The sequence below is a fragment of the Nannospalax galili genome, unplaced genomic scaffold, assembly GCF_000622305.1.
Source record: "Nannospalax galili isolate Female #2095 unplaced genomic scaffold, S.galili_v1.0 scaffold100, whole genome shotgun sequence".
Lineage (NCBI taxonomy): Eukaryota > Metazoa > Chordata > Mammalia > Rodentia > Spalacidae > Nannospalax > Nannospalax galili.
In genome coordinates, this window is record NW_008352891.1 from 14,895,036 (window position 1) to 14,911,045 (window position 16,010).

At 40.9% G+C, this 16,010-nt stretch overlaps 1 protein-coding gene across 1 annotated transcript in view; it reads left to right on the top strand.

Moving 5' to 3' along the window:
- Sh3yl1 (SH3 and SYLF domain containing 1) overlaps positions 1–16,010 on the top strand; it is a 42,563-nt gene that overhangs the window by 15,565 nt on the left and 10,988 nt on the right. Inside the window, exons 3-6 of the mRNA XM_017802467.2 lie at positions 1,643–1,756; positions 5,746–5,810; positions 13,624–13,736; positions 14,539–14,667. Coding sequence (XP_017657956.1) covers positions 1,643–1,756; positions 5,746–5,810; positions 13,624–13,736; positions 14,539–14,667 — 421 coding nt within the window. The remainder of the gene's footprint in view (positions 1–1,642; positions 1,757–5,745; positions 5,811–13,623; positions 13,737–14,538; positions 14,668–16,010) is intronic.

Below are 16,010 nucleotides of genomic sequence, written 5' to 3' on the forward strand. Positions count from 1 at the left end.
AGTTGGCAAAAATTATTTCGGGCTTACTGTACTATGCTTCATTTTCTCTGAGTCTGAGTAGATGGTCTATTTTTAAAGTTGGCATGCAGAGTGTGTTCATTTTCAAAAGCATGCCATTATACTTACTGTTTTGCAGTTGAGGCATTAGTAACTTTAGAAGCATTGAGACCAGAGCATGAGGTATAGAGGGCACGCTGCCAACGTATGGCTGTAAAATAAACATATTGTACTGTACATGAGATGAGTTATAACCTTCACTCTATTCACAGACTCTTAAAATGCAAAAGTAAAGTGCCAGGCTGGAGAGATGGCTCAGTGGTTAAGAGTACTTGTTGTTCTTGCAGACGAGTGTGAGTTTGATTCCTAGCACCCATATGGTGCTTGCAACCAACTATGACTCTGGTTCTAGGGGGATCCAATGCCCTCTTCTGGCCTCCATGGGCACTGCACACATGTGGTGCACATATGTTCATGCACTCATACATATACAAAATAAAAATGATCTTTAAAAGTAAAGTGTCATCACAAACCTGACTCTTTAGGACTTAGTATATTTCTTTTTTTTTATTTATCGTTTTTATTTTATGTGTATGAGTGTATTACCTGGATGTATGAGAGTGCACCCGTGTCATGCAATGCCGTGGAGGTCAGAAGAGGGTGTCGGATTCCCCTGGAACTGGAGTTAAGGATGGTTCATAGCCGCCATGTGGGTGCTGGGAATCAAACCCAGGTCCTCTGCTAGAGCAGCCAGTGCTCTTAACCACTGAGCCATCTCTCTCTCCAGCCCCATGGACTTAGTATATTTCTATATTAGAGTACAGGAAATTTGGTGGGAAGTTAGTAAGGGGGATTGCAGATATAGGGGAGGGAATCTAAATATGATCAAAATATAGTGTACAAAATTTGCAAAAATTCAATTATAAAAAGGGAAAAAAAGAGAATAGTGTCCTCAGTGCCTAGTACTCAGGAAGGCCCCTTTTCCTATACCTCTTGTTGGAGAAGGTTCCCCAACTTATCTCTGTACTGACTTTGCCATGTTCTGGTATTATTTTCATGTGTCTGTTACTAATTTAAAGGTTGAAATTAGAAATTTCATATTTCTAGAGCATCTATAAACCTTTTTCTATGTTTCCAACTATAATGTCTGGTAATACTTTCCTGACAGTTTAAATTCTTTATTTTTATTTTTCTTAGACAGAGTCTCACTATGTAGCCCTGACTAGCCTGCAACTCACATCTGGTCAGCTTCCTGTGTTCTGGGATTAAAGGTGTACACCACAGTGCCTGGCCTCAAACTGCTTTCTAAGGATGTCTTTAGGTTTCTAGTTTGAAAAATATGCTATTGTATAAACAAAATACAGAGTGGTGAGACTCTACCTTTAGTGGATATATACACTTATAAAAACCTCATTTTATGTGATGAACTCCATGAATAAACCATTATTTTGTGAATTGAATTCAGTTTTCAGTATAAAGGGTAGTTCTTCAGTACAGTAGTTCATGAGTTTAAAAACTTTTGAAGTGGCAAAAGTCACTTTTGTTGTCAAGTCCAAGCTTTCATGTTAATAACAGGTAGGTTCAGCTATGTATCTCTAGAATCTGTTCTGCCACAAACTTTCAGTCATTGCTTCTTTCTTTGCAGCCCATGTGATTGCAAAGGCAAAAGGCCTCGCAGTTTTGTCTGTGATTAAAGCTGGGTTTCTGGTGACAGCCAGGGGAGGCAGTGGAATTGTCCTGGCACGTCTTCCAGATGGAAGTAAGTTGACGCTTGCAGAAACCTTAAGTCCTCTGGTTTTCATCTGTCTTGGATATTCTCATGGGGAATGTGATGGGTGAATCTGCCGTATGGGCTGCTCCTCCAGACAGCTCCTCCAGACACAGTGTGTGTCAGAGAGCAAGCAGGAGAGCCAGCCTTGAGTCACTAGATGGGATTCAAGGTATATCTACCATGCTGCATTATATTTTGTATGCCATCCATGGAACGCTTACTAGAAGCACATGATAGTGCGCATAGTTCTCTTGTGAAATGTAAGCTGTTACTCCTCAGTCTTGTGGGACAGCCATTTTCTTCTTTGCAGAAGTCAGTGTGAAAAGGGGCTGTCCTCATTTGTTTTCCCATTTCTGTGATAAACACCATGACCAAAAACAACTAGGGGACAAAGGAGTTTATTGGGTTGCAGCTCACAGTCCATCTTCAATAGAAGCCAAGAACTTGAGGCAAGAGCTAGAGCAGAGACCATGGAGGAACTCTGCTCACTGGCTTGCTTCCCCTAGCTTGATCAGCTAGCTTTCTTATACCGCCCAGGTATGTGCCCCTCACAGTGGATTCCTATATCAATTTATCCTATATCAATCATCAATCAAGAAAGTGATTCTCAAGTTAGAGAAACTCAAGTTTGAATTCCAGCACCCACATAGTAGCTAACAACCACCTGTAACTCTAGTTCCAGGGAATTCAATTCTGTCCTCTGTGGTCACTGCATGATATGGGTGCACTTACATACATGCAGGCATAACATTCATACACATAAAAAAATAAATTTTAAAAAATTTAAATAAAAATAAAATGCCCCATAGACATGCCCAGAGGTCAATCCAATCCAGGCAATTATTTAATTGAGGCTCCCTCTTCCCAGTGTGTCAAGTTGATAATAAAACTAACCAAGACATTTTTCCCCTTGTCAGCTTGACACACAAACAAATCACTGTTAAACCAAAACCTTTCTTTTCTTTGCCTCCAAATTTTCTTATTAACAATAGCACAATATAAAACACAATCCAACTTTTAAAATCCCATAGTCTTTGAAAATTCCAACACTTTTAAAAGTCCAAAGTTTTTTTTACAATCCAAATTCTCTTACCTATGGCTTCCTGTAAAATCAAAAACAAGATAAATACCTTCTTACTCCAAGAGGGAAGAACAAAGTAATAAAAATAATCACACTTGGCCGAGGGTGGTGGCGCACGCCTGTAATTCCAGCACTTGGGAGGCAGAGGCAGGCGGATCTTTGTGAGTTCAAGGCCAGCCTGGTCTACATAGTGAGTTCCAGGACAGCTGGGGCTACAGGGAGACCCCGTCTCAAAAAGACCAAAATAATAAAATAATAATAATAATAATAATAATCACACTTAAGCAAAATCAAAGTCCAGCAGCATTGCTCCAAAATCTTGCCCCTCAATGTCTGACATCTGGGACTCATTAGTGATAGTGCACATGGTTCTCTTGTGAAATGTGAGCTTTCACTTCTCAGCTTTGGGGACAGCCATCTTCTGTTTGTGAAAGTCAATGTGAAGAGGGACTGTCCTAGTTTGCTTTCCTGTTGCTGTGATAAACACCATGGCCAAAAGCAACTTGGGGAAGAAAGAGTTACAGTCCATCATCTAAGGACACCAAAGTGGGAACTCAGTCAGCAACTCCACAGTGGGCTGGGTCCTCCTATATCAATTTGCAGTTAAGAAAATATCTCACAGACATGGCCACAGGCCAATCGCGTAGAGGACATTTGTCAGTTGAGGTTTCCTCTTCCCAGGTATTTCAAGCTGATAACTGGAACTAACTGTGACAGGGGCCACCTGAAAACTTCTTTGTTTCTCTGGAAGATTGCAGCACATGAAGACTTGCCCTCTCATTCCAACAGGTTCATGTATAGAACAGATAGAACAGTATACTGTGTCTTTCTGGACACAGCAGATTCATGCATAGAACAATCTGTTACTTGATTTTCCAGGGATGAATTGAAAATGCACTTGCTACAAATCCCAAGAACCAGTGCTTATAGTAGTATTTAAAACCTAGATGCCAGGGCTGGAGAGATGGCTCAGTGGTTAAGAACACTGGTTGTTCTTGCAGAAGACCCGGGTTTGAATCCCAGCACCCACATGGCAGCTAACAACTGTCCGTAACTCCGGTCCCAGGGGATCTGACAGTCTCTTCTGACCTCCACAGGCATTGCATGACACAGGTGCCCTTACCTACATGCAGGCAATACACACATACACAAAAAATAAAAATAATAAATAGAACTTAGATGCCTGTCAGAACCAGTTGGAGTGCCTTTGATTCAGTTTGACCTGTGTTTTTTCTCATATAAGGAACACATTATTCTGCTGGTAGTTGTTTTAACATAAATCATTTATTTATCCTTTTAGACAATAAAAGCAGGTTTTGGTAAACATGTCCTTTATCCCTGTGTTGGAGTCATTGTTTCCTGCCGGGGTGTCCCCAAAGTCAGCAGGGTTCTCTTCCCACAGCCATGGCTCTACGTTTCATAGTTCAAGATTGCTTTTAGTATTGGGGTACAGGGAAACTCCAATGGCATCTCCACCAGTGACTTCCCATCTGTAATCCCTTCACTAGAAAGTTCAAAAAAATAGGTAGATCAGATCACCTCATTTAATTTTTTTAAAATGGTCACAAATTTTAAATAATAAAAATGCCAAATCTTTAAACATAGAAGAATATGACTCTCTTCTTATCAGACGTTGCCCAAATGCTCATGGACAGAAGTCTCAGCAGTGACACCAAACACACAGAGGCACAATCCCTGTTAGAGGGGGACCATCTCTGCAGGAAGGCCCAGCAGCCCAGTCCTGCTATCCATTGAGAGACACTTATTGCTGAAAAGCAAGGGTCTGTCTCCCCCAGCCTCCATCCCTGCCATCAATCCCAATGGATCTTTCTACTGGTTTCAAAACCTCCAGAACAGCAGCTGTGTACCTGCAGAGGCTAACTGACAGGCTATCCAAATAAGACAAGGCAAGTTCCTGATCCCAGAGGAGAGGCCTATAAGCCAGGCATTTCCTACAACAGGAAATGAAAAGCAGTTTTGCAATTACCAGACACTGTTTCCTGTAATCAAAACTCCACCAAGCTTGTCAGGTTAGTTCTAGATACAAAGTAAGGTCAACATAGGAGACATATCATTTAAATGCCCCAAAATACATATACCAAGTTAAAATATATTTTCTAGATTTGTTTCTATGTCAGAAAAAAATAAGTGCACATCAATCCTAAAACTCCAAGCAAATTGAATTATTGTGCTTAGTTTACAAATATAAAGAAATCCCTTTGCATAAGGAGGGCCAACCAGTTTACAATTGTGGCAACTTAGTATTATGTTACCCCTGAGAGTAACTGTGACAAGCTCTTGAATCCTCCTAATCTCTTGAGTCTATGATAAAATTGTGACCAAAGACTTAGTAACTAAGTTTTTAAAATATTGATCATTGGAGGATAGCTCAGCGACTAAGAGCACTGGCTACTCTTGCAAGAAGATCTGGGTTCGATTCCCAGCATGGTAGCTAACAGCCATCTCTAACTCCATTCCAGGGGATCTGACACCCCTCTTCTGGCTTCTGCTGCACTTAGGCATTGCATGACACGGATGCACTTGCATATAAGCAGGCATAGCACTCATACACATGAAATAAAAATTTAATTAATTAAAAATATTTCTCGGGGCTGGAGAGATGGCTCAGCGGTTAAGAGCACTGACTGCTCTTGCAGAGGACCTGGGTTCTATTCCCAGCACCCACATCACGGCTATGAACTGTCCTTAACTCCAGTTCCAGGGGAATCTGAAGACTTCTCTGACTTCCATGGCATTGCACGACACAGGTGCACTCATATACATGCAGGCAATACACTCAAACACATAAAATAAAAATAATAAAATTTAAAAAGTATTTTTCTTCATATTCATATGGCAAAGACTTTAAGTGTTGCAATGTTTTTGTTTTTATCAGAATGGTCTGCACCTTCAGCCATTGGGATAGCTGGGCTTGGTGGAGGATTTGAAATCGGAATAGAGGTAAGTTGGCACCCAGTACTCGGCATGGTATAACAGAGGTCCTACTGCTCTTATCTTACCTCCCACATTGATGGAACTTGTTCCCTCTTCTTCCCTCCACTCCTCTGCTCTGGTCTCCTCCCTTTCTGTGATCTCTTTCTTTCTTTCTTTCTTTCTTTCTTTTTCTTTCTTTCTTTCTTCCTTTCTTTCATGTTCTCTACTTACTGTTGCATACAGGTAAGATAGCAAAAACACAGAACATTGCTCAGTTCTGCTTCTCAGGATTTCATCTATACTGTATACAGTGGAATCTACTTCAAGAACTCAGTGGAAGTGATACTCCCAACAGCGGTGGCTTCCACTGCCTTCACCTGTAGTTTCTTATAGATATAGTTTCCCAGATCCATTTCATACCCCCTTTTTCTACCTTCACCCCTCTTTCTACAACCATACACTCTCTCTTTAGCCCCTATTCCCCTTTTCTATGCTGCCTGCCTTTTCTTTTCACAACCCCTGCCCTCTTTATACAACTCCCTACTCTTTCTATCTACAACTCCCCAATTCTTTTTTTCAAAATTCCCCACCCCTCTTTCTATAGACTCCACCCCTCTTTCCATAGCCTGGACCCCATGTGAGCCAAGGAGCCCATGAGAGATTAGTAATGAGTAGCTTCCATTTCAAAAGACTAAAGACCCAGAGGGAGAATTTTAAAATGATTCTTTGGAAATCAAGGGGGGTTGCCATTAATAGCCTTGAAAAGAAATATAAATGAAATGGGCTTTAAATAAACATTTCATAAAATACTGCACTTTATTGTTTTCAAAAGACAAGAGCTACACCTCAGTCCTCTGAGGTTATACTGCCTCACATTCGGGCCAGAGCATATTCCCACTGTGATGTTAGAGGCCATGTTTCCCCTCTGTAACCTGGTTTCTTCATCTATAACAAAGATAGAACCTCCAGTGTTCCTATTGCTGCTGGTGGTAGAACTGTTCTGACCTTGCATTTGGAGTCTTTTCCTTTCTTTAAATGCAAAGTCTGTCTCCTACAGACAGCATATGGTTGGTTTTGTTGTTTGTTTCTTGTTGAAATCCAGTTGGATAATCTGCCTTTTGATTGGGTTGTTTAATGCATGCACATGTAAGGTCTTATTGCTATAGTTGGGTATATGTTTGACATGTTACCTTTTCTGTATATGCAGTGTCTTTTTTTGTCCTTTTCTTTCTATGTTACAACTTTTAAATAAAGGAAATATTTTATAAGGCAGAAATAGTTTCATTGTTTTTAGTCATTTTTAATGGTTGCTCTAGAACATACATCTTAATTTGAAAGAAAGACTATAAAATTTATACTAACTTGGGGCTGGAGAGATGGCTCAGCGGTCAAGAGCACCGTCTACTCTTGCAGAGGACCCAGGTTCAGTTCCCAGCACCCACGTGGTGGCTAACAACCGTCCATAACTCCAGGTAATCCAACATCCTTTTCTGACCTCTGTGGGCATTGCAAAACACAGATGTACTTACATACATGCAGGCAATATACTCATACACATAAAATAAAAATAAAAATTTGTTTTAAATTTATACTAACTTGATTTGGTAGACACAAAAGTGTTGCCCCTGTGTAGTTGTGCTCCCATTTCTCCTTTTTGTGCAGTTGCCTTTATGTTATATCTACATGTTATTCTGCTTAGTAATTATGGTTTCTCCTATAGAAACTTCATGAAGAATTGAGAGTAAATATTTAAAGTTGAGCCTGTCGCATGTTTTCTCATTTCCTCTTCCCAGTTCTGTCCAGTTGACCTTCAATTCAAGCTTCTGACTTGGTGGCGATTCCTGCTCCCACCTTTCTCCTTTGTCCTGTTATTATCAAACCTATTAAGTATTTTCATTATGGGCCTAGCAACAAAATTACACAAATATTTCAAAGGGTTCATTTTTTTTATCAGTTAGGAGGAGAAAGAAGTATGTGTTTATACTGTCATTTATGGCTCATAATTATCCTGTGGGTTTTTTTAATATGGTTTTTAATTACTATCCAGAGTTACTGATTTCAACATGGAGTACTGCCTTCAGCATTTTTAGTGCTTCTTTCAAAATGGGTCTGAAACAAAGGCCTTAAAAGATGAACCCTAAATAATTCAAAGTTCCCAAGGTAGCCCATGCTGGGGAAAGGAAAGGCTAAAGCCCTGTTCCCAAGGCGGGAAGGGGACTCATCGCCCAGGAAGAGGTTTATAAAGCTGAAACTTACATTATAATTTAATCAGCATATGCCTTGCCTGACTTTTGTTTTGTCTTTTCTATAAAATTAGAACATTGATACAGGAAAGGCAGAGAGAAACTAGGAATTTGGTGGGGGGGGGGATTCTTTTGTTTGTTTTCTGTTTTTGTTTTTGTTTTTCCACTGATTTGACCAAAAGAAAATAAATCCAGTTTCCTTTTTACAAATTCTGTTTCCCAGTTTCTTCAGAAATACAGGGAAAACAAAGTGGTGGGTCCACAAGCAACAAATTCCCACAGATTATTTTTTCCTTTCGATCTGGGAAGAAACATATTTATTTCACCTTCATTTTCAGGAGATTTTGCTGAGTGGAATGTTCTAGGTACACAGGCTTCCCTTCTGCATTTTGATTTGCCCTCTTGCAACCTCCTGGTGGGAAATGAATTCACCCTTGATCTTACAGTGGCTCCTTCTACGGGGTGGGAGGCTTTCCTCTCGCTGCCTTTGGGGTTTCCTCTGCAGGTCCACGTTCTGCAGTTTTGTGTCTGGGACATCTTCACACTCTGCAAATGGTCAGTGCTTGGTGCATTTCTTGAGTGCAGATTAGACATTTTCATCAGATTGGGAAGTTTTCTATCCTTGCTTCATGGGAAGCTTTTTCTCCACTTTCCTCCCCGGTCTGGTGTGGCTTGGGCTCCTCGCCTTCTGCTCATCTCTCCTCAGTAGTCTTCTTGTGGTTTTTAGTGTTCATGTCTCTGTTGATCTACCTTTTCATATGAGGGGTCTTTGCTTTTCTGCTACTGAACCCCACTAGCAAATTTTCAAGTTGGTTAATATACTTTTTTTTAACTCAAGAATTTCCTTTGCCCTTTGAATTTTTTTTTTTACTCCTTATTAGAATACTGATAGTTTTCTGTCTAATGAGCATTCTTGACACAAAGCTTTTATTTTCCAACCATTTGCTCTGAGGAGCTTTGAAACTACTTTGTATATTTTCTGTCTGCTAAACTTGAAGTCTGGACCATCTGATTTTTTTTTTTTTTTTCCCCTGTGTAGTGTAGTGGTAACATTCTCCTTCTTTGCTTGTCTCATAATTTTTTGTCAAAAATTGTCTCTGTTAAATATTTGAAAATATTTTATTTGTGTATTGGGGGGGGTGCTCATCTATGCATGCATGCAGAGCCTGGAAGTTAATGTCGGGTATCTTCCTCTGTCACTCTCTGTTACTTTTTTGAGACAGAGACTCTTCACCAAACCTGAGCTCCCTGATTTAGCTAGACTGGCTGACCAGTGGACCCCTGGAAGCCTTCTATCTCTGCCCCCAGTGCTGGAGTTATAGGCTATAGGCATGTACTGCCATATCTGACTCTTCTACGGTTTTGGGGGATCTGAACCCAGGTCCCATGTAAGTACTTTACCCACTGAGTCATCTCTCCAACCTCCAAAATCAGATATTTCGGGTCATACTGTCTCTTGATATTTATGACACTTTAGTTACCAACATGTATGATGGTACTATAAGATTATATCACCTAAGAAGACCAAAAACAAACAAACAACAAATAATAATAATAAACAAGAAAGAAGCACTGGATATGGCGGATCTCTACGAGTTCGAGGCCAGCCTGGGCTACAGGGAGACCCTGTCTCAAAAAGACCAAATTAAAAAAAGATTATGTCACCTATTGACACTGCAACTGTCCTGTTTCGTGTAAATGCACAGGTACATCCCCATTATCCTAGAGCAGAACTGTGGGCCATGACCATGTGCAGTGACCGTGTGCAGAGAGGAAAGGTGCTTGCTGCTAGCTCGCCTGCTGAGTGATCTGCTCAGGCTGCTTCTGTGACTCCTATCCCTACAGACGCCAGGGGGTGATGCCGCAAGCACAGGGTTAGCTGGGCCCTTTCTCCTCAATATTACCCATCAGCTGTCTGACTGTTGATGTTACAGGTGGTGTTAGCCTGCTGATTGCCTCTTAATGCCATTGGGCACAATTTTATGAAGAGTTTGGCCCACAGTTCTACAGAGGGATCTTCCTGGACATAGCTTTATTAGTCACCTGTAGTTTAGCTTATGGTTCTCAGAGAGCTACCAGCCCATTGATGCTGTGTCACCTACAGCATTGTGTGGACAGCAGTCTGACTTGTGCGCGCTTTATAGAACTCTGGTGAGAACATACAATCTCAATTTTGTATTCTTTGTACCTAGTCTGTCAGTTTTTAGAATTTACAAAAACAAATTGTGTACAGGGTGCTGCTCCAGCAAGTTGGGGTCCATTGTTGCTTTTGATGGCTTGTTGCCTCATGCAGGTCACACCTCTGCAGTGTGGACTTATGCACTGAGACCATGAGTATCAATGACTCCAAGCCAAGCCTAAACCAAAGGCACAGTTCATGTATACTGATGTTGGTGCTCAGACTAAAAGTCCTGTGGGGCAGGGGGAAAGCAGTGGTGATTTGGCATTCTTTGGACATAGCATGTACTATCTACATTAATGTCGGGAATAAGAGTCATTAGGTCAGTATTGGAGGAGAATGTTGTTTTCATAGGAGAGAGAGACTGGTAAAGAGGTACTGTTTTGAGAAGTGAAGTTTTGAAAGTCAGTGGCTTAAGGAAATAATGCCAGAATCATTTTGAATACAGTTGCTATTTCTCTTATAAGACAAGGACAGCAAAGTTCAAAACACTGAAAGCCATGATGCTCTTGGCCCATCCTAGAATGATATGACTTTCACACTGGACCATTGATTTGCTTTCATTGGAATTTGACAGAAAATAAACAAAAAAGCACCAAACAACTCAACCTTTTACAGAGAGTATGAGGGAGCCTTTACTGTTACAGAGGAGATTGCCATCTGAGTCCCCAGAGAAGAGCTGCTGTGCTGGGACTGGAAGGCTTTGGGAGATGATCCCCATACTTGGTTTGTGTGGTGAGACAGGTTGTGCCTCACATGGTGGGTGTGGGAGGGCTCTGACCTGTAACAAGGCCAGCAGGGGAGTTGAACAGCTCCCAGAGCCAAGATGTTGTTAAGAGAATAGAGAAAGGGTAACAGTCTGGCTTTTGTGTAGTATGGTGAGGAGATCTCTCAGGAAACCAAAGGAGAGTGACCCAGGCCTCCTTGCCATTGCTCAGATGTAGGCCTGATAACCAGCTGCCTGCAGCCATGTGTCACTAGTGGAGCCAGACTTGATGTTATAGGCGGACCTCTTTAGGGACCCAGGGATGTAACATGGATCCCGGGTGGCTTCAGTCCAGCAGCCCAGAGAAAGGACTCCTGAGAACATCTTCCCCAGATTTTAGCTCTTATGTTTAAAGATTTAATTCAAAAACTTGCACCTTGTTAATTAAATTTTACTGCAAATCAGTTGGGCTTGTATGAGATTCTCTAGTGGTATCTTATACTACCTCACCATTGCGCCACTGTCCAGCCAGCAGCAGGAAATAAACCTAGAGCTTCCAGTGCTCATGGGCCCCTGGATGCTGCAGAACTGTGGCCATTCCCTGCCTCACTGGTAGTAACTCTAAAGAATGCAGGATTAGCTTGCAACCAAGTACAGACCAGATGGAAAATTGGACTTTTCCCCAAGTGGCCTCTCAGAACTCCAGCTTGTTTAGCTGTTCTGAGCTGTACAAACAGGACATAACTAGTGTAGCAGTTATGGGAAGAAATCTGCATTTTCTGAGTGTGAATGAACCAAACAGGCAAAGTTGTTTTGTTATCTCCAGATGCCTGTGAGGCAAAGATTATACAATAACTGGAAAAAGTGCTAACTTTGCACAAAGAACACTAAATCAGGTATAGTGGAAGAGACCTGTAATCCCAGCACTCAGAAGACCAAGGCAGGAGGATTGTGAGTTCAAGGCCAGCCTGGACTACAGAATGAGAAACTGTATTAAACAAACAACAATAAAGACTAAATCATCCTGCCATTCAACACTGTAATCCTCAGAAATTGCCTATATATGAAACAAAAATAGTAGTTGACCAGTGGGACTAGAGATATGACTCAACAATTAAGAGCCTCTACTGTTCTTACAGAGACCCAAGTTCAATTTACAGCACCCATGTTAGGCAGTCCACAATTGCCTGTAACTCCAGCTCCAGAAGATCCAATGCTTCTGGCCTCCAGAGGTACCCACACTTACGTGCACACACCCACATACACACTTACACATACATGATTAAAAATGAAATTTACCTTTTAAAAAAGTAGTAAGCATCAAGGAAAAAGTTCTATATTATTAAGAACCTACTGATATCAGGGACTTTTGCTCCATTCACATGTAATTTCATGTGACAATGACAAATTTTTTCTGCACATCAAATGTAACATTGATTAGAAAACATTTAGCAAATTTTGAAGAACTATATTGTTAAGGCCTATTTTAAGTCTGCTTGGCCTGCATGTTTAAGTGTTTGGCTTCACAAATGATTCCTTTTCCTCAGACAGCATGGAAGGTGGCGCTGTGATCAGCCCACCATTACAGCAGAGACAGGCTTTCATTCTGCAGCATTTCCTCAAGGTCACATAGATTTGAAAAGAATTGGCGGTGTTCACAAAGAGATTCCATTTGAGCCCAGCTTCCTAGCACCTGCCAATTATGCCTTTAATTTTACAGGTACAGATGATGTGTACATCTGATCCTCATGAGAGTTCAGTGAGGTAGGCTTTGTGCTGTGATGTCAGTGTGCCAAGATCACTATGTTACCCAGGATGTCACATCTTCCAAGTGGAGGAGTTGGGGTCAGGACTGATTTTTCTTGTGCTGCCTCACATGTCATGGGTAATATTCTTTTTCTGCTCTAACCTTGGGCTTCCTTATGGCCGTGATGAATGTAAGAAACTCTCCATGTTGACTTGCCCCATGCATTCAATTGAATCTTATTCTAGGTTTTGCTCTTAGAGAAAAATTAAGTCAGGTCATAGGCATTACTAATGGAAACCAATTAATGCCTGATATTTGATAGGTGACTCACAGTCAGATACCCAGTATGCAGTATCCTGGTGGTGGGCACACTGACTCTCAAGGAGTTAGGGTAGGAGATGTCTCAGACCTAAAGCCCAACAATTCCAGCTCCACAGTCCATGATACTAGCTTTTGGAGAAGTTTAGTTTATGATCGGAGGACATGTGGTCCCAATCTATATCTTCCCTCTTTTATCTGATCCGGTTATCAGTGTGACAGTTTGCAGCCCCATTGGTACTTAGCATTGTCAGCTGTACAACCTGTTGTTGCAGAGTAAAGGAGACTGCACTGTGTTCTGGATGGTCCACAGGTATTTGCCGTAAATTTTGTGCAATGTTGGCTCCTTGCCCCATCCCCTCAAATGCCGCCTCTTTCATACTTGGCTTGCTAGCTACAATGAAAATTTACATTATAGAAGAAGTATCCAAGTGTAAGTCAGCATGTTTTAATCAATATTTAAATGTAGCTGTCTTTTGTTACTGTTTTGTTTTATTTTGTTTTGTGGGGTCTCACTCTGTAGCCCTGGCTGGCCTGGAACTCACAGAGATTCACCTGCTTCCGCCTCCCAAAATGCTGGGATCAAAGACATGCACCACCTTTCCCTACAATGTAGCTGTTTTAAATGAGTGGGTTTTACCTTTCAGGTATCAGATTTGGTGATAATTTTGAATTATGATCGAGCAGTAGAAGCCTTTGCAAAGGGTGGAAACCTGACACTTGGCGGGAATTTTACTGTAGCAGTTGGGCCCTTGGGCAGGTGAGTGAACAGATAAACTATAAAGATCTAAAAATTCAGAGTTGTGTGCATTCAAAAGAAATTTGACTTTAAATGATCAAACATGATTTCTGTGCTTGTCAGATAATCCAAGGTCTCATAAATAACAGATTTACATACATTCACACACACACACACACACACACACACAGTGGGATAAACTAGAAAATCTGAGCCCAGGACACATAGGAAGAAATAAAGTTTTTCTTTAAACTTTGAGGGAGTTAAGTCTGGTCAGATTTTGAAATAAACTTTGAGGGAGTTAAGTCTGGTCAGATTTTATTAACTGATAAAGGTCATCATTGTTCTGGAATGAAAAAAGCTTTTTTCAGACTAGTAATTAGGATGTGAAATAGCTCATGAGGATGTGAAGTGGTTCATCTTAATTGAACCCTGTGCAAAACACTATTTTTTTTCCTCTATTAATGAAATACTATTCTTCAGTTAGTGAACATGCTAGAGAAATTACAAACTGCCTTTTTATGGAAGTTACACAGTAAACCATCTGAAAATGCCCCGTGTAAGAAGACTCCACACTCTTCAGCTCTCACGATGTATCTCCCTGGATGGGATGGCCAGCTCCCATTTCCCCCTCTCCAGTGCAGTCCCACCCGGCCAGCAGCCTTTCTGCAGCCGTTCCATGTGGCATGTTTTCCCATAGCTGCCCTCTCTCCAAGCTACATTAAAACCTAGCTTAGCCAAAGGGAGTCGGGGCTAAGGAAGGCAGGCCTTGCGACTAGGTGCTGGCGATGAGCGGTCATCTTGGTCCTGCCATCGTTTGCAGGAATCTGGAAGGAAACGTTGCACTGAGGAGCTCTGCAGCTGTCTTCACCTACTGCAAATCTCGAGGACTCTTTGCTGGCATTTCCCTGGAAGGGAGCTGTTTGATTGAAAGGAAGGAAACTAATCGGAAGTAAGTTCATGCCACAGCAACTTTAATTGATTTAAACAATATGTGGTGAGAAGATAGTACTTCAAAGTTGGCATAGTTTAGGAGTTTACAGAGTATACTCATGTAGTCATTTAAATATAAACAAGGTCTGTATTTAAAACTTTTAAGATAAAAGGAATATGTGCTTATTAAAAAAATAGAGAAAATAAAAGAACAAAATCTTTTTTCTTTCTTTTTTTCTGTTTTTTTTTTTGTTTTTTGTTTTTGTTTTTTTTTAATTTTACCCATTCTGTATTTCCTCCACCATCAGCAAGCACCTAAGAACAAAATCTTTTTAAGACTAATATTCTTCAAAGTTTTCTTTTCTGCCTTCCAACATTTTCCTTGGCATACATTTTTTTAGCCAAATAAAATTAGTCATGACATAAGTTCAATGGCAGATATGTTTTTTTCTACATGGCATTATAGTAATTATAGCATAAGCTGGTGGCTGGGCAGTGTTCAGCTAGGTGACAGTTACTATGCATTGTGGCAGGCACAGCAAGTAATCTTGTGGGTCACTCAGAAGCGCCTCAGTATGAGAGATTTCCTATCCCCACACTCCGTGTTTGTCTTTTTCCATATTTCCATATTTTCCAATGTTTCTTTAAAATAAACATTTTAAAGAAATTACAAAGCCCTATGTAGGAATTATAGTGTAATAACCACAAAAATAAACCAAATAGAGACCACTTTGGATTAGACACTCATTTTGATTTTTGAAACATTTGCAGAGGTCTTAGTCAGGATAGTTTTCCCCAAGAAACCCTTAGAAATCAAACTAGCAGATTCTGGAATCACAAGCCCAAGGGAGCCAGTGTCCTGGAGACCCACAGGGTCCCACCGACAGAGACAAACCCTTACCAAAGGGATGAGTGCTCTCCCAGGCACACAGGCACTTTTTCCAAGAATGCAATAGCATACTGTGGCCTTACATGTAAACCAGAATTAGTAGGAATGAGGAAAAGTGAGGTTTGCAGAAGTAAGAGTGATGTTTCTATTTCTGGTTTCCTTTGAGAACTATAACTTAGAAAAACTCCTAATTCTAGGTCCTTGACAGTCTCCTCTGCTAATGCTTAGCTAAATCCTAGGTAAACTACAACAAATAACACCATAATGAATTGCAAGTCTTCCAAACTTGTAAGGCAAATCTTTATTAATTTTGATAAAAAAAAATAAACATTTTAGCTGGGTGTGATGGCACACACCTTTAATCCCAGCACTCAGGAGGCAGAGGCAGGCGGATCTCTGTGAGTTCAAGGCCAACGTGGTCTACATAGTGAGTTCCAGGACAGCTGGGGCTACAGGGAGACCCTGTCTCAAAA